This window comes from Caloenas nicobarica, chromosome Z (genome assembly GCF_036013445.1).
Source record: "Caloenas nicobarica isolate bCalNic1 chromosome Z, bCalNic1.hap1, whole genome shotgun sequence".
NCBI classification, from domain to species: Eukaryota; Metazoa; Chordata; class Aves; order Columbiformes; family Columbidae; genus Caloenas; species Caloenas nicobarica.
In genome coordinates this window covers 90,115,748-90,134,208 of record NC_088284.1, presented here as the reverse complement: position 1 = coordinate 90,134,208, position 18,461 = coordinate 90,115,748, and the positions used below count along the sequence as shown (strand labels likewise).

Sequence of the window (18,461 nt, the reverse complement as noted above, 5' to 3'; positions counted from 1 at the left end):
AGATGACAGCCTTAGTATTGAAGCCTACAGTACACCAGATTTATATTTTCTTTGACTGGCTGTCCTCTATTTATCATTTCTGGTGTGTGCTGTCTAGAATTCTGATCCTCTATCAGAATTTTTATTTTGCTATTGCCTCACAAGTATAACATCTGAATTTAAATATAGACATATAAAAAACTCAGGCCTTAGGTTTGTTGTATGTACTTTATTCAGAAAACAGGTTTTAACTCACTGGAGCATGCTGAGCAATCAGCGAGTATCCAGGAAAGGCGCGTCCCATCTCCCTCTGGTGGCTGGTCCAGCAAAGAGAGCAAACCCCACCAGCAAGTGCTTGTCTGTCACCCGAAACGTGTGAGGCCAATGCTGTGTAAAGGTCCACCGACCCCAACCCACTGTTCCCTCTGAATTTTAGGTTTTTACCTTTAAACAAACATGAAAATGTCTTAGTGTACATTCGCTAATTACACAGGCATGTTCCTTTTCTTTTTGCACAGTTCAATGAATATTTACTGTTTATTTTTTATCTCTTTCAAGTTGTGGCTCAAGACTTCACTGAAAAGCATGAAATACCAAACGAATTTCCTCATCAACTGCCAGGAGTATTTAACGAATGAACACTTTTCAAAATACTTTCACTTGATTATGGGGTTTGCCTTTTCTAACTCGACAGCAAGGGAACCAAGGTACACTAAGATTATGTTGTATCTGCCTGTACCCACCCAGGACTCCCAGGGCCTACGTTAACAACAAGTTCCTGTCGACGTGAGACATTTCAGATGGAGCTGTAGAGACGTGCCTTGCACAAATGTCGGCCTTGGTAACCTGCCCCGTGCTGCAGAGGAGCTCCTGCGTTCAGAACAGATGCTGGTTGCCCGAGGTGGCACCCACTGGAGGCTGCACAGTCTTCCCCTCCCTTCGCCTGCCTGCTCACTCACCGCATGTCCCTGGCTCCGGCAACTAGTAGCACTGCTCATTGCATCCTACTCAACACGGGCAACTTCAAAATCCCGCAGTTCTGACGTTTTCACTTTCTGCAGTTTTACTATTTTAAAACATCTGGTGTCCCTCTCCCTGCTCCTTTTCAGAGATAATGCAGTGTCAATCTTGTTCTCACAAGTAAATCTCTGACCCCAAAGTAACCTCTGGCTTCAGTATCAGAAAGCACACCAGCCTCCACCAGGTTGGCACAAGGAAGCCTCCAGCTACAAACGATGCAAGAGAAGGGCTGGCCGAGGTACGAGGGAGGCCAGATGCAAGGTGTTTCCTGGCTGCTGCCCCAGCGGTGGGGGCGCAGGGTGTCCAGTCTGGCCACCCGCCAGGAAGGAAAAGACCGACCCGGAGAGAGGAGGAAGCCTGGGCACACCCGTCCCTGCGGGCACCCTGGGGGCTGCGAGGCCACAAGCTGGCGGCTGTGTGGCTCCCCCGGGCTCGGCACACGCTTTTTCCAGTGACCCGGGCCAGCAGCAGCGCTCCCCGAGCCCGCAGTGGGCGGCTGACCCAGCCCGGCTGGCCCCGGCCGGCGCGCCCAGTCCCTCAGCAACCCCGGGGAAGGCCAAAGCGAGGACGTGCCGACACGTGAATGAGCCCGACGGCCCCACCGACACGGCTGTGGCCGTTGTGAGCAGCCGCCGCCTCCTCCCCGCCAGCGGCCTCAGCCACCGTCCCGCCGCCGCGGGGCCGGCCGGCAGCCAACACCCGCCCGCAGCCACGTCCCGGCCCGGCGCCGCTTCCTCCCGGCCCCGCAGCGCGTCCCTCCCGCCGCCGCCGCTTCCACTCCTGCGCACTGGGCGCGCCCCCCCGGGGCGGGCCGGGGCCGTGGGCGGGGGAGCGGCGGGCGGCCAATTGCGGTGCCCCGGGGAGCGGCTCCGGCGGGGCCGCCCGCGCTCGCAGAGAAGGATGGAGGCAGAGGGCCGGGTACCGGGGCCGCCGCTCCCCCCGCCCTCCCCCGGCGGCAGGGGAGGGGCCGGGGCCGAGCCCCCCGCGGGTGCCCCGCTACTCGCCGCCGCCGACGTGCTGGCGTTGGACGACGAGGAGGACGACCTGGAGGTGTTCAGCAAGGTACGGCAGCGCCCTCCGCGGGTCGGGCCGCTGCCCCGCTCGCCGGCACTTTGGCCCGCCGGGGGAGCCGGGGCGGCGCGGGGGGACGGGACGGGACGGCGCCGCCCCGGGCGGTGGCAGCGATCGCAGCCTCTGGCCGGCCCCTGCCCGGGCAGCCGCGCTCGCCGCGCCCGCACGGTGCCGCTCCGGCTGTCGGCCGCTGCCCGAGCAGGAGCCGCCCGGGGCTCCGGGATCCCCCGAGCGCTGCCCCAGGCAGCCCCGCGCCCCCCGGCCCGCCCAGCGGAGCCCCGGGCGACTTCTCCTTGGGCACGAAAAGCGGGGTTTGCTACTTCAGAGGAGTTGTGCAAGTCAGAACTGCGCTTACCTTAAATTTGCCAAGTAATCTGGACTCGCCGTAACGTCGTCACTTGCATTTGTCATGTACTGTGCATGTATCTGTAAATAAACAGTCATATTTAGTAATTGCAGTTGTATTTAAATATAAATATTTCCAAGTTTCAGTTTGAGTTTTCTTTTAAAAGATGAAGGGAAGTCTAGCGCCTTCACATAGGAGCTTTGAGAAGGTGACATCTGTATTTTGATGAAGGGAACACAACGAGTGTAACTGACAAGGTCCACATTCCAAAAGCACACAGTTAGCCAGGTACAGGGGCACCAGTCTTGCCAATACTGCTGCTTTTAATTAAACCAATGAAGTGTGGCATGGCTACCACATATATTTTTTTCTCATTTTGTACTGATTTGTTCAAGAGGAGACTTACCTCATGCCTTCTCAGTCATCACAGAAGAGAACATGTCATGGATCTGTTTGCCTTATTTAGGCAGCATCTAAAATATAACATAAGGACATAGACAGCTAAGGTGGAAAAAAATATATATGGGGGCTAAGGCCCCATTCGCCTTCGGCAACTTACGAATTGCTGTGTGACAGGATGTGTGACATTACAGAGAAAGAGATGTTTCCTGTCTGAAAATGTGACACTAAATGTATCTTCAGTAGGACTGATTGTCATGTGAATTAAATGTGGGGTTTTTTTATATTTCTGGAAACAAGACATTTTTGGTATGCATGAATAAAAACACTAGAATAAGAGCTTCCTTCTTAGGAACTATGTATTTAAACTTTGACTGTAGTAAAATGCTCAAAATTCATGGATTTTAAGGCCAGAAGGGACTATTTACATGATTTAATGGTCTGTAACATACAAGAGATCAGGCTAAATTTCACCAAGTTATCCATGTTTTTCTGAAGCATAACTAGGGTCTAGCTAAATCGTTTTTTAGGAAAGCACCAGTCTTGATTTGGCATAAAGAAATGAATGATTCACTGAACTTGCATGCAAAAGCAATGTTAAAATATAATTTCAGTTATTTGTTTCTTACTTCGAATCCTTTTGTTTTTACTAGGTAAGCTCAGGCAGGCCTGCGTGCAGGCATCTGCCTATCAATACAGCATATCAACAGTTATGCTGCTTGCTTGACAAGAGCAATGCTCCTGGGGAATAAAAGAATAAAAAGCATAGTTGATACAAGTTACTGCTGCCGTATCGCAACCATCTTTAAATTTCTGCTACCTGCATTCATGCCAAATATTTCTTACTTATATTAAATCTTAACTACTATTAATGCATGCCACAAAACTTCTTCCTGCAAACAAGAAAATTTGTCACTATCTGAAAATACAGCATTCCTTCCACAGCTTGGACACCTGCATTTAGTGGTTATATATAGACCAGGAACTCACTGTTTGCTTTCAGGTGCAGTTTGAGGGCTGATCTTTTGAGCTGATCAAAATCTGTGAGGTTGATTTGGGATTACACCCCCTTTGTTCATGCACCATACATTGCAGGGAAACTCAGTCTGAAGTTACATTTAGCCTGTAAGTTTTTTAAAACCAATTTTTCTGTGATGTACTGTTCTAGGACCACCTTGTTTTAAATTGTATCTTAATGAGGTTTCTCACGCCACGGTCTTTAAGGCGGCGGTGTAGCATTTGCAGGCCAAGCGGGACAGCAGCAGCGCAGGGCTCAGTGCCTGAAATTGACTTCATCTCTCTCAGTTTAGTCAATGAAATGTACCAGCTACCAAAATGGTGAAAAATTAGATTCTTAAAAATTGTCAGCCTCAATACCCTAAGTTATTACTCAAGATGTAAACACAGGGCTTTTATTCTATGAAAATTCATAGACATTTAACATGATAGTGTCATAAACCATTGACCCACTATCCTGTGACACATCTTGAACATTACAGACCAGGATCTTCTTCAGCAACTCTGATAAAGCATTTCATGATGTGACATGCATTTCACTTTATCCTAGTTTCTGTTACCATGGAAAAAGGTCTGAGGTCTTTTTAGCAGAGGCAACTTCTGTGGGTTGAGTTATGAGTCACACAAATACAATGTTTTCAACCTGCTTTCTTCCATTAGTTTCAAAGTAGAGAGTACCACATGTATCACAATACCCATTTGGTTAATTTTTCCCTTCCTTGTTAACTGATACCTTGACCTAACATTGACAAAGCTGTCAGCACTTTGGTTAATACTTAAAATCTTTAGCAGCTCTGTCAAACTCTGTTTTACAGTATTTGTCTCCATAATTACAGAAAACTTAATGGTATTTCTGGAAAAGGTGTATATGCCACTTTGGAATTGCATGGAGGCTAATTTTTCTGGATGGATGAGGTATGGAGGCAACCCTGAGTCAATGATCTGCCCTGGGGAGGGGTGGTGTTTAGGCAAACCCCTGGGCTTAATGCCTTCTACAAAGAGCTGCAGGCTCAGCTGTGTGCTCAGCCTGCTTTGAGGCTGCTCCTGCTGTGAGAGTCTTTTCCTTCCCTTATTTATTTTGGAGTCTTACTGACCAATCGCAGCCAAATGTGCGAGTGAGACAGGGTAACTGCAAGTATTAGAGGAAAGAGACCCAGAGCAAGGCCCTAATATGGCCAGGAGTTCATTGATTTTCTGTTTGGTCTCCTGGCCAGCAAATCACAGCACACACAGATCTGCCAATTGCTCTGTCAGGAGTGAAGGGGCTTGGAAGGGAAAAGGGCTGCTGCAGGTAGCTGGGGGAGCTGTGGGAAAGGACATCATGATTTGGGGACAGGGCCTTGATGCTCTTTGCAAGTTACACAACCCAAGAACTAGAATTGTCTGTTTCTCCTGTGCCACAAAACCTCTGCCCTCATCTGTATGCACACAAAACATAGTTCCAACCACAAAATTACAGCTGTATAGAAAACAGAAAATGATAATTTTTTGTTACCTTGTTTCTGTGATGACAGACTTATGTCATATGAACTTCAAGAACTGCTGGAAGTAAACCTGAAGTATCATGAAGATAAAGAGAAACAGATGTTTGTTTAAAACTCAGATGCATTCATTCACATGCAGATGAACACTAGAGCTGTATTACAACAAAACTGAAGACCTGCTTATCCTATGGTTTTTTATTGCCTGTGTTTTGCTTCACAAACCACATATTCATAAGCCCTTCCATATAAAGATATACTTTGTGAAACCTGCCTGTACAGAGCAAATTTTAGTAGCAACCTAGAAGGAGGAATGAAACATTATGATATTAATGACCCATGGAAAATTAGAAAATATAAAACACATTTGCCTTCATCCAATTTAGACCTTGCAGAGTCATTATTCCTCAAGTTATATAGCCATTCAAGTCCCTTACATGCTCACATGCATTTTTTTTTTCCCTAGAAGCTTCCTGTTGCTTCAGCGCTTTGAACCGCATGGGCTGCTCTGAACTATCAGTCCTCCTTCATATGTAGAGCATGGCCAGCTAGTGCTAGCAGGCACTGAAAACAGCATCTCTATTTATCCTCCACCCCTCAGGACAGTGCAGTCCTTGAGGAACAGACTGCTCCAGCATGGCTCCCCTATGGGGTCACAAGTACTACCAGAAAACCTGCTCCATGGGCTCCTCTCTCCACAGGTCCTGCCAGGAGCCTGCTCCAGTGTTAGCTTCCAACAGAGCCACTGCTTCCTTTGGGAAGCTGCTTGTGCTGACATGGAGTCCTTTATAGGCTGCAGGTGGATGGATATCTGCTCCACCATTAACCTTCGTGGGCTTCAGGTGGAGATCTGCTCTGCCATTAACCTCTACAGGCTGCAGGTGGACCTCTGCTTCGCCAGGGACCTCCATGGGCTGCAGGGGGACAGCCGGCCTCACCATGGTCTGCACCGTGGGCTGCACCGTGGGCTGCAGGGGAATCTCTGCTCTGGTGCCTGGAGCCCCTCCTGCCCTCCTTCTCACTGACCTGGGTGTCTGCAGAGCTGTTTCACATAGTCTCACTTCTCTCTCCAGCTGCAGTTGCTGGTGTTGCCCATCTCTTTTTACCCCTTCTTAAATGTTATCCCAGAGGTGCTACCGCTGTTGCTGATGGGCTTGGCCTTGGCCATCAGCAGGTCCATCTTAGAGCCACCTGGCACTGGCTCTGTCAGACATGGGGGAAGCTTCTAGCAGATTCTCATAAAAGCCACCCCATAGCCTCCCCACTAACAAAACCTGGCCACACAAACCCCATACGTTCTTTTATGGTGTTACTGAAATTATTTTCCTAGTCGCTGTATCCTTCAAGATTTTAGATTAGTAGATCTCGTCCAGCCTTGCATCTAAGGAAGAAAATGAGATTTCTTGCCTCTTTCCAATTTACACTCCATTTCTCAGCATTTGAGTGATCACCATTGAACACACTGAGCAGAGGCAGCTGCTACGGGGACACATTCTTAGAGAGCTGTGGTGGAAGTGGTTGAATGCTATCAAAAAGTGGTTTTCCACTTCAGCAAAAGAGTGGTTTGACTTTTTTTTCAGAAACTAAGCAGCAAATTTGTACTGCATCCTTACTTACTGTTTTTCTTTTAAAAAATATTGAATTTTTGTCTCTGTAAAGGTTTTCAGTTTCAAATTTTATTTTAAAATATATTCCAACTGAAATATCCAATTCCAATAAAAATTCTGGTTCTGATTTTGTCTTGTTTTCTTTTAAAATAATATTTTTTAATCCACCCTGTTCAAGTTATTTCAGATAATTCAAACTTCATAAGTCCTGAGTAACTGGCTTCTGATAATTTTAGTAAAGCTGATAAGTATCCAACACATTTACTGGGTGTCAGGATTCATAACTAATTTTACCATTTATAGGCAAGTTCTCTTTCTAACTGTGCAGAACATTCTTCCCAAATGGCAGCATTTTGCTCTTTCGTCAATTTTAGAACAAATCTCATTTCTTACATCCTCACTGAAGCAGATACTGTAAAGGATAATAGATTTGCTATGTTCTATACAATTCTTTCATCTGCTCTATGTTTTATCTGTTTTATCAGATTATTTAAAAGCTTGCCATTTTAGCATCTGAGACATATGTGTTTGGATGTGTGTGTTTGTATACAAAGATGTTTTGATATAGATGTTCTCATGTCTTATCTGTAGGATACATCACTGGCTGAGGTAAACTCATTCAGTCCTTCAATGCCAATATCCCCCTCATCAATGATAAACCAGTATAAATTTGAGGATGAACCAGAATTAAGAGATCTCTTCATTACAGTCGATGATCCTGAAAGCCACATTACAGCCATTGAAACATTTATTACATACAGAGTAGTCACAAAGGTAAGCAGCTAGTCACGGCTGTAATAGCTTATATTGATAATAGTAGTAGCATTTTCACTCTTCTTGCATGCCATTCTCTGGGATGTTACTACCTTTAAATTACACTCTGATTTTGCCATGACATATAGACCGCTAAAACTGTATGAAACTGTGTGGTAGATTCTGGAAAAAAAAAAACAGTAAAAGTCTACATACATAGGTACTTAGGTTCCTTATGCTGAGAAAATAGCTAATTATTCTTCAATGGTAAAATCAATTCTATGTGACAATAATATTTTCTGTGGTGATCTTCAGCTGGAATATGAAAAAGCAGAAGGACTGATTCTCTTTGAAGACACTATATTAGCCCAAGTATTTATGACTTTTGGATCACTTGCAGGCTACCAGTCTTCTGTCTTGCATAAGTGTTACCTGCTACAAAGTCTTTGAATTCCACTATTTTCTAATTGCAATATCCATGATCACATGGACGTTTGTTTCCCATTTACAGTTGCATAGGATTTCTGGGGAAACTGCCACAGTTCTCCAATGAAAAAGTAATACTAGGAAACAGCTAAGTGTATCTTTAGCTGTCCTGAATGCAAATTATTTACTGGAAATAAGGAAGAAAGTCAGCCTCATGAGACCAGCCAGCTCTTCTGGGATCACCAGCAAATATTCTGCAGGCTGCGTTTTGAGAATTGCTCTGTTAATTTATTTTACTTCAAGTCCTTTTAAAAGATTCATTTAAAACCATATTTTCAAATGGGAATTATTCATCCTTAAATAAGAGGAGATATCAATTCCCCATAAAATATTTAAAGAGTAGGAGGAGAGCTATCTTCATTAGCTTTCTAGCAATAATTTTCACTTTATACATGTTTTTGTCAACGAGAGAACATTTTTTCTTCAGGCAAGTATGGAAGGGCTTTAAGGTGGATTACTTTTGCTTTTTTATCTATTTTATCCTTTCTTAAAATATTTCATTTGAGGTGCTGGTTGGTGATGGTAAAGTAATAGTATTCCTCCCACATACCTTGAAAAATTGTTATTCAACCCTCAAAAATGTTCAGATTACAAGAGCATGTTTTGAGTTTTTTAGAATTTACTTGCATTGCATTATAAATCTCCGTGCAACAATGAATGGTAAGCAGCACACATCACTTTAATGAAAACATGGACTCTTCGTAGCTTGATTCTAGAAGACAGAGCAGTAATAAAACAAATCTCATGGTCTGACAATTTTGCAACACTGTAATAAGCATTTTTTGTAGGCATTAAAGGTTTGTTGGCAAGTTCTAACAAAGGGCTATGAAACTGAAATTGATGATGGAATGCAGAATCCATTAAGCAGTGCAGGAAGTGTTATTGCTATGATATGATGAAGTTTTCATGTTTTGAATGTGGGGATTGTTGACCAGTGTCAGCAGGTCTCAAGGACATGTGTCAGCTATTTGGGGTTTTTTTCAGAACGCTAAGAAACGGACTTTCCTTACTCATAGATTACTAATCGCTTTACAAGAAGTGCCCTAGAAGTAATGAACATAACTGTGATTGCTAGAAGGAAAATGCCACACTAAAAAAATGATTGAAGTCTTTTGGAAACATTGTGATAGGCTAATTATTATAAGCCACTCTAGTGTGCAGTTTAGTGCTTGCCTTTTTTTTTTTACAGTAGAACTTTGATTTCTTGCTAAAATGGGATGTGTTTTATCACTTCAAGTACTTGATCATTGCACTTTATAAAACAGCAAGCGAATAAAACGGGCAAAATAGCATCATGTATGTATTACCTTCAAGTACTCTGTTTTCTCCAAAATCTAAAACTATTTTGCTCTTTTTTTTTTTCTGGTATTCTAACCTGGGCCTGTTTTTTTTTTTTCCTCTGATTTTCAGACTTCTCGTGGTGAATTTGACTCTAGTGAATATGAAGTTCGAAGACGGTATCAGGATTTCCTTTGGTTGAAGAGCAAACTTGAAGAAGCACATCCGACACTGATTATTCCTGTTCGTTTGCTAAAACTTAAGTTATTTTTATTTGTTTGTAGGATGGCTCCAGTTTTATACAGAGATGTTTGAGGTCTTTCTTCAGTTTCTGAAGTCTCACAAACCTTAAACTGGCCTATTTTCGTTGGCTTTATGTGATAATTAAAAATCCCATAAAGATATTTCTTGTTTCTAATTGTGCCATTTGCAGTAATTTGCAGTAATGTATGTCCTTCCTTCTTTCTTGTACATGTATTCTTCAGCACTGTGTGCTACAAGAACCATGTTATAGCAGTGCTGAATACGATAACTTTATAACGATCAGGTGTTTGCATGGTGGGTGTTACAAGGTATACCTATGATTTTTATTAAGTAGAACCATTATAATACCCCTAATATTAGGAAAATTATACAATATATTTCTTCTTTTTTCCTTAGCCATTGCCTGAAAAATTCATAATGAAAGGAATGGTGGAACGATTTAGTGATGAATTCATTGAGACTCGAAGAAAAGCTTTACATAAATTTTTGAACCGTATTGCTGATCATCCAACTTTAACTTTTAATGAAGACTTCAAAATTTTTCTTACTGCACAGGCCTGGGTAAAATGACTTTATTTTTATTTACAATTATGTGAAACCACATCTCGTGTTCATAGAATATATCAGGAGTTGCCCTAGTTCAGTATTCAATAGTGTCCTCCCATAGCTTGTTATGGGAGCATCAGAAGGCGGCAGGGGATTTATGGAATATTCATCCCTCAAGATAAACTTTCCTCTGTCCTTCTGGTAACCATGCATGTGGCCATAAATATTGCTGTACCTTCAGGGCAGGGTTTTGGGGTTTTTTTTCTGTATTATGGTTTTTTTGTGGCAAATTCGCAATATTTTAACTCTGCTTTTTGGTGTACACATAAGCTTCCAAGATTATATGAAAAGTAGTATTTTAAATTAATTATTGTTTTGGCATGTCACTGTCTTTTTCATCTGCTTTTTCTTTAAAGTTATACTAGTCTCATAATAGAAAAATAAAGCCTTTGAATTTCCTGTTGTAGTTTTGCAAGGTGTGTCCATCTGAAAACTGGAGTTTTGTACTCAGAAAAGCTTACCACTGAACTTCAGCAAAGGTTATTCCAGCAACATATAAAAAGAGTTACAAAAAACCAGATTAATTACTTCTTCCAGTAGGAACATTGTTTGCTTTCCTCAATGACTTATTTCTGCACTCATTACCCCTGCTTTCCTGTTCAAAAGGCCAAATTCCAAACTAGCTTGCTCACCCTAAGGCATGAAATGGTAAAGGTTCTTTGCCGTCTTTAATCGTTCATGTGAGAGCGTGACACACAGCACGCGTCGGTTTGCCCAGAAAGGCTTAGCTAATATATGCACATGACAGGTACGGTTCTGACACTGGTCTAGGAATTTTAAAGTAAGATTTATACACCAAAAAGACACACAGAGGCTTATGTATATACTTCTGGGTTTTGTTGGGTTTTGTTTGTTGTTTTGTTGTTCTTTGTTTTGGTTTTTTGTGGTGTTTGTTTGTTTTAAGCTTTAAAGTATGCATTATTTTCAGAGAATTTAAAAAGTCCTTGGAAGTAAACATGGCTTGTTCTGTCTTTAGGAACTTTCCTCACACAAGAAGCAGGGTCCCGGTTTGCTGAGCAGGATGGGACAGACCGTCAGAGCTGTAGCATCCTCAGTAAGAGGAGGAGTTAAAAATCGTCCTGAAATGTTTACAGAAATGAACGATTACGTGGAAACATTTAGTCAGAAAATAAATGTTCTAGACAAAATAGCTCATAGAATTTACAAGGAAGAAAGGGGTAAGTAGAAAACAAGTATCAGTTTTAATGATTTAAGAAATTAATATTTTGGAAAAATATTTTGAAAAAATTAGCTTTCATTGTGCCATGCAAAATACTCTTTCAAGCAAGCAAGGCAAAACGGAGATTTGTATTTATACTGCGCTTTTCATAACAGTCATTGTTTTGGCAGAACATCAAGTTAGTTTGAATAACTTGTTAATAGGAAGAGTTTTAACATGTCGTTGATAAGGAACTTAGAAAGAAGAGAACATAGCAAGTATGGCTATCTTTTTACCTGTGCTTTTTGGAAAGCTCCATGACCTTTTGTTTTGTGCTTTCAGTGGAATGTAAGTAGTAAGAGTTGTGCTGTCTGTGCTCATACTGGCATAATGCTGTCTAGGTTCCAGATGTCTAAACATCTCTTTTTTGGTTTCATTCTGTACCTTTTTTCTGTGTTCACCAAGTAGATTTTTTTTTTAATAGTTTTGCCATCGGCCATAACTTCTGTCATGAGAAGCTGTGCCTGTTAGAGTTTTCTTAAGAAGGATGACTTAATCTCAGTTTTTTCCTTAAGTAACAACCGTTCGCACACCTGCTTGGAAAGCTAAATTACTGACTTTCTGAGATGGACTCTGATCACAGACTAGGCCTGTTCAGTAGAATTTCCACTGGTCAGCACTTGAGGGATGTTATTGTCTATATCATATAATTTGAAGAGCTGCGCTGTGTTCTTTAATAACCAAGTCCTTGTGCTTGTTTGTGCAGTAGCAGATCTTGGCATGTCCTCACTAAATTGGAGGGGTCTTATAAAAGGAAAATACATGTTGGTGAAAAGAGTTCCTTTTGCTGTCATTCATTTCAGTGGAAAGAGCCAGCTGAAGTCCGTAGGTTCAAGGCATCAGTGCCAAAATATCTCCTGGAAAACCTTATGAATGTTGACATGCTCCCAAATGCTGTAGGTTATACCTTCTTTCTAGATTTTCCAAATAGCACCAGGCAGAACAATTCTGTAGAGGGCCACACTGTTGTGGTATGAACTTTTGATAGCTGTGATTCAGAGAACATTCCTGCTTGCGGTAGCTTAACATGGGATTCTTTATTACATCTTCCATTGAGGTTTTTTTTTTTTTATCTCAAAGTAAACATTACACTCTTCATGCCACATGGCTGCCTCGCATCTTTTCTTGGGCATTTCTTCATTACGAACTCAGTTGTGCTTTCAATACAAAAGCAATGTGTCCACAGTACCCTCCTGTGAACAGGCAGCTTCCAAGTCATATCAGCCTTGCCCAAGTTTAGCCCTAGCAAATGGCACAGTGAATTCTGGGCCTTTTTTTTCTGCTTACAGGTTATCTCTTGGCCTAGAGAAATAACAATTTGAGAGAAGTAATTTGTAGGATATCCTTGTCACAGAATCACAGAATCACAGAATGTTAGGGATTGGAAGGGACCTCAAAAGATCATCTAGTCCAATCCCCCTGCCAGAGCAGGAACACCTAGGTGAGGTTACACAGGAAGGCGTCCAGGCAGGTTTTGAATGTCTCCAGAGAAGGAGAATCCACAACCCCCCTGGGCAGCCTGTTCCAGTGTTCCGTCACCCTCACTGAGAAGAAGTTTCTTCTCACATTTAAGTGGAACCTCTTGTGTTCCAGCTTGAACCCATTACCCCTTGTCTTACTGTTGGTTGTCACCGAGAAGAGCCTGGCTCCATCCTCGTGACACCCACCCTTTATATATTTATAAACATTAATGAGGTCACCCCTCAGTCTCCTCTTCTCCAAGCTAAAGAGACCCAGCTCCCTCAGCCTTTCCTCATAAGGGAGATGCTCCACTCCCTTCAGCATCTTTGTGGCCCTGCGCTGGACTCTCTCCAGCAGTTCCCTGTCCTTCTTGAACTGAGGGGCCCAGAACTGGACACAATATTCCAGATGAGGTCTCACCAGGGCAGAGTAGAGGGGAAGGAGAACCTCTCTGGACCTACTAACCACCCCCCTTCTAATACACCCCAGGATGCCATTGGCCTTCTTGGCCACAAGGGCACAGTGCTGGCTCATGGTCATCCTGCTGTCCACCAGGACCCCCAGGTCCCTTTCCCCTACACTGCTCTCTAATAGGTCATTCCCCAACCTGTACTGGAACCTGGGGTTGTTCCTGCCCAGATGCAAGACTCTACATTTCCCCTTGTTATATTTCATTAAATTTTTCCCTGCCCAACTCTCCAGCCTGTCCAGATCTCGCTGGATGGCAGCACAGCCCTCTGCCGTGTCAGCCACTCCTCCCAGCTTGGTGTCATCAGCAAACTTGCTGATAGTACACTCAATTCCCTCATCCAAGTCATTGATGAATATATTGAACAGTATTGGTCCCATTGTATGTAGATTAATAAAAGCTGCTAAAGGCGATAACATCTGCAGAACTGGAGTGAACTTCCGTGTGTCTTCTGAAGCTTTTGGGACATAGCAAGGATGCTTGTTTTAATAACTGAGACAGGATTCAAAGCATTATTGTAGCAGAGGAATTTGGAGCAGTAGAAGCAAGTCAGACGGACTGCCGTCCAGGGCTGCTGTGGCTCCTGTCCCTCCGTATGAAGGCAACACGAAGTAATTCAGGTCTAGGACTACTTAATTACAAGAAATTAATTGATCGGTTTATTCATAAACAACTAACTGCAGTTTACTTATCTTGGTCATTTGAGCAAATTTAAACATTAGCCTCAGTCTCTTGCTTTGTTCACAGTAAATATGAAGTTGCAATTAGTGTCACTTAAACATCTGTTAATGAACAAGAGAGTAATATGTGTGTATGTTCCTGTCAAGAGTATTTTAATGAAATGAAGGAATACGGCCCTATCCACACACTCTGGTCAGCATCGGAAGAAGATATAGCAGACTCCCTGAAAGGTGTTGCCAGCTGCATCGACAAGTGTTGCAAGGCCACGGAGAAGCGAATGGCAGGGCTCTCAGAAAACCTGCTGCCAATTTTACATGAATATGTTCTCTACAGTGAAATTCTAATGGTAAGATTTCCTTAAGAATTGCTTACAGCTGTCTGTAAAACTTGGCTTAGTCCACTGCCAAAGTCTAGAAGAGAATTTGTAACTGATGAAAATGATGTTGCAGTCCCTCTGTGACCTGTTGTTACTAAACAGGCACAGCTCAGGACCGCTGGCTGTCAGCAGGGAATGCGGTCGGTCCCGTGTCCCTTGCTGATCAGGCAAGAGGCGGCCCTTCCAAATGAGAAGAGCTGGATGGTCCTGCATAGCAGGCAGCGCTTGGTGGCTATGCTAGAGTCTCTGGTTTTGCCATCTCCAGAGAGCTCTGCGTGGTAGCTGAGGGGCAGGAACGCAAAGGTTTGGGCAACAGCAGCTGAGAAAGACCTTCTCTGACACTGCTGAAATGTGAAATCAAGTAACAGATTGTGTGGGGGAAAAGGAGGGGAGAGGCTTTTCCCTTTCTAGGAGATGTTCCTAAACTATGTTTTCTTTTTCCAGAACAGCAGGGAACTTCCAGTCCCTGTGCCATTATATAAGCATGTGTTAGTCTTTGCCATAAGCTGACGCTCTCAGTTCCTTTTATGTATGTATTTTTCTTACACTTGGAGGGAATGTAAAAAAAAATCTGACTAGAGAGTTGATAAACTCAGTGCTGATGGATAATCAACATAATTAAGTAACTGAATTCAGCATGTCATAATTCCCACTCTGCTGCCTCCAGAGAGCAGAAAATGTGTGCAAACCCCTCTTTGTCTCAGTTTTGAGCAATGCAAGCTGCAGTATCCGTTGTTTTCTTACTGCTGGGAGCCCAGCTCCTCCTGCAGTGGTGTCTGAGCAGGGGCTGAGTGCGTTACAGGCCACGGGCAGAGCAAGACGCAGGTGAACTGAGCCTTTGCTGGCAGCCTGCAGAGCCGGTTTCTCAGTAAGGCTTAGCTACCGAGAGGTTAAGAATTATTGCTGCAATGACCGCTGTCTTTAAAATAAGCCTCACTGAAAGAGGAACCATACGAAATGTCCTGTATTTCGCAGGCCTCATTATTTATATCTACGTGCAGGCAGATGGAGGTAGGTACTGCTTTGCTTAAAAGTCTGAAGAGATTACCATCCTAGCAATTGCTAGGTCTTCTTCCTCTCCCCTACTTCCAAAATTATTTTTCAGAATTTCTAAGTCTGTTACCCACGAGTGATCCTAGCCCTTGTGCTATTGAAGAGATGGTGCCTGCCCATTTCCTTCTAGTCTGCAGCCTGGTCAGCCTTTCTCAGATGTTCTCTTTCATCCAGAGCACAGAGAGGTTTCTGTGGACAAACCCCAGAGTGATTATCTGGCTCTTCATGCACACCTTACAAGTAGCTCTTGCCCACTGCAACACAACGTTAGGCTGCCATGGAGTCCTGTCCAGAGGAAAATCTTCCTCCACTAGCTCATTCCTGTTTGACAACCGATCTTTCCCTTCACTCACCATGGTTTTTTATTTTTCCTACAGCTTACTTCCCTCTCGCAGGCGGGAGAGTGAACTACTAGTCATTCTAAGCATACAATAGGGCAAGTCACACACCAGTAAAATCTGCTTTCAGAGGTGTGTTTAACCTCCCAGCACAGGGACCTGTTTGCAGTGCTGCCAAGATCATGCGCGAGTGTGCCAGGAGGTGTGGCCAATGCAATACCACCCTTGTACTTTCTAGTCTTGGGAGTTCAGCCTTAAACTGGGGAAAGAGATGAATTCATAGCTAAAATATTTACATCTGGACTGGCTCCTTCCTCCCTGACTCACAGAACAGATCTGGGGAGTGCAGAGTGCTACTGCGCCGCAGGGTACAAGTTGCACCAATAAGTTGGTTATGGGTCCACATACAATTATTTGAGGGTTTTGTGGCAGGGAACCATTAAATATTACACACAAAAAATGCAGAAGTATAATAATCTGCTTTAAAAACACAGTCCCTCTGTTTGGCATTAGAAGCCAGTGCTTGTCTACAGTTGTAGCAAATTAATATTAAAATAATTGGGTTTATCTTGTAATTTAAGGAGTATTTGTGATAAAAGTTGCCAAAATAGTCATTAAATAGTTTTAAAAGAGGCAAAAGAAATAGTAAAAAAGAAAAAGCATTTGTAACATGAAGGAAAGCTGTTCCAGACGTATTTGTTTTGCTTCTATGCTTACAGCTAAACATTTTCTACATTTATCTTACCAAAAGATATTCTGAGCTATTGAAACATAGATTTATGAGCATTAGTATGTATGCTAATCTATTACTCAGAATTATCCAAAGTCAGGTTTACCATCTTTTTCTAGTGAATACCTGTTCAAAAAGAACATTGAAAAATTATTTTTAAATTAACCTCCTAAATTATTCTATTGTGTTTGTTAAAGTGACAAGATTTTAAAGAGAGCTCAGTCAAATAAGACAGCTAGAGAAGGTAGAGCTGCTTGTGCCCTGTGCTGTTTCAACATGCCCTATGCTAGAGGTGAACACTGAAAATCTCTTTAGTATAAACAGAAGAAGCAGTAAAACCAGTTGTAGCAAGGTAACATAAAAGAAGGTTTTGAGATTTGTAATGATATATATCATGCTGCTTCTATGTCTTTGGCACTTACAAAATAATATTGAAGGTTAAAGTCATAATTTCAATAATGCCTTTTAAGTCATTTATTCTACTTTATATTGTAACTTTTACTCAAAGAAAAGACACTTTTGTTCATGAGATTCAGCAAACTCATGTTGCTGTTTTAAAATATGAATATAGAGGAAATTGAGCTGATACCAAGTAAACTGCTGTTGCAGTTTTTCTCATACAACTAACAACGATACTGTGTATGGCAGAAACTTGCAGCACCGATTTTGGATTTACTAAGATTCTTGAAAAACATCTAAGATAAAATACAGGTATTGAAGAATAAGTCTTCATAATTTAAGATTTTTTTTGGTGAAAAATACATGTATCATGTAAAAATTATTAAATGGCATCATTCTGTGATCTTGCTTCATTTAATTTATTAAATAGCCAAGTTGTTTGATGGTTTTCTGAATAGATGTCTAGAATTTGGTTCTATTTACTTTTTTTAAAAATTTATTTCCTCTTCTAAATTAAGGGTGTTTTGAAAAGGAGAGACCAAATTCAAGGCGAGCTTGACTCCCGAGTTGATGCTTTAGCCAATAAAAAGACAGAAAAGGACCTGGTGAGTATGTACAGAGAGCTGAAATCTTCCAGGCCGATGCCCCGCAGAACACGTGTCCTGGGAAGCCGCGCTGTGTAACTGGATGCTGTCTCTGTAATTCTCATTCTGAAAAGGTTTGGCCTTTGTCGCTGTGCCTGCCAGGCACAGGCAGTCATGAGAAAGATGCAAAATTCAGTAGACGGGCTGCTGGAGCAAAGGACTGGTATTAGTGGGCGACCACAGTGATTTGTCAACACAGACTGTACCGCAGCTTATTTTTAGCATTTCTGTTTACTTCCACACTGGGAGTTAAAAGAAAGTAACACCTGCAGTGCTCTTGTAGCTGCTGCTCCATTGATGTAGGAGATGGAGAGGAGGTGGTTAGAATGAGCAAAGCTGCTCGTCCAACTTATTTAAAATAAAAAGTTCTGGATTCTGTCCTTCCAGGTTTCTGTCTTACCTGGCTGTGCCCAGAGATTTTTTTTTACTTCCAGTATGACACCTTCATTCATTCTAGTGAAGTCAGACCCTAGCTGGTAGCCCAAGGGGGCAGACATACCCCAAACCAGCAGCAAGGCTCAGGGGGCCTATGAAAAGGAACTTCTGGGATGGGTATTGGCATGTTTTAAATTTTTGATTGTTTAACTTTCCAGCCTAAATAATGTCCTTCTAGCACAGTGTTAACACAAAGTGTTATGCAGTGTAAATAATATATAAAAATGACTAAATAATAATAACTTTTTAGTACATCAAAGGAGGAAGTCCTTGACATTTCAGATGCTTTTTAGTAGGGTCGTCGTAATTAGCTTTCATGTAAAGATGAGCTGTGTAGATAGTTTTTGGC

General features: G+C 42.6%; 1 protein-coding gene across 1 annotated transcript in view; it reads left to right on the top strand.

Moving 5' to 3' along the window:
* The first annotated feature begins 1,827 nt into the window (after positions 1–1,827).
* Positions 1,828–18,461, top strand: part of SNX7 (sorting nexin 7) — a 30,247-nt gene continuing 13,613 nt past the window's right edge. The window contains exons 1-7 of the mRNA XM_065655786.1: positions 1,828–2,061; positions 7,512–7,694; positions 9,570–9,680; positions 10,098–10,262; positions 11,284–11,485; positions 14,284–14,483; positions 17,552–17,638. Of these exons, the coding sequence (XP_065511858.1) occupies positions 1,900–2,061; positions 7,512–7,694; positions 9,570–9,680; positions 10,098–10,262; positions 11,284–11,485; positions 14,284–14,483; positions 17,552–17,638 (1,110 nt within the window). The 5' untranslated portion in view covers positions 1,828–1,899. The remainder of the gene's footprint in view (positions 2,062–7,511; positions 7,695–9,569; positions 9,681–10,097; positions 10,263–11,283; positions 11,486–14,283; positions 14,484–17,551; positions 17,639–18,461) is intronic.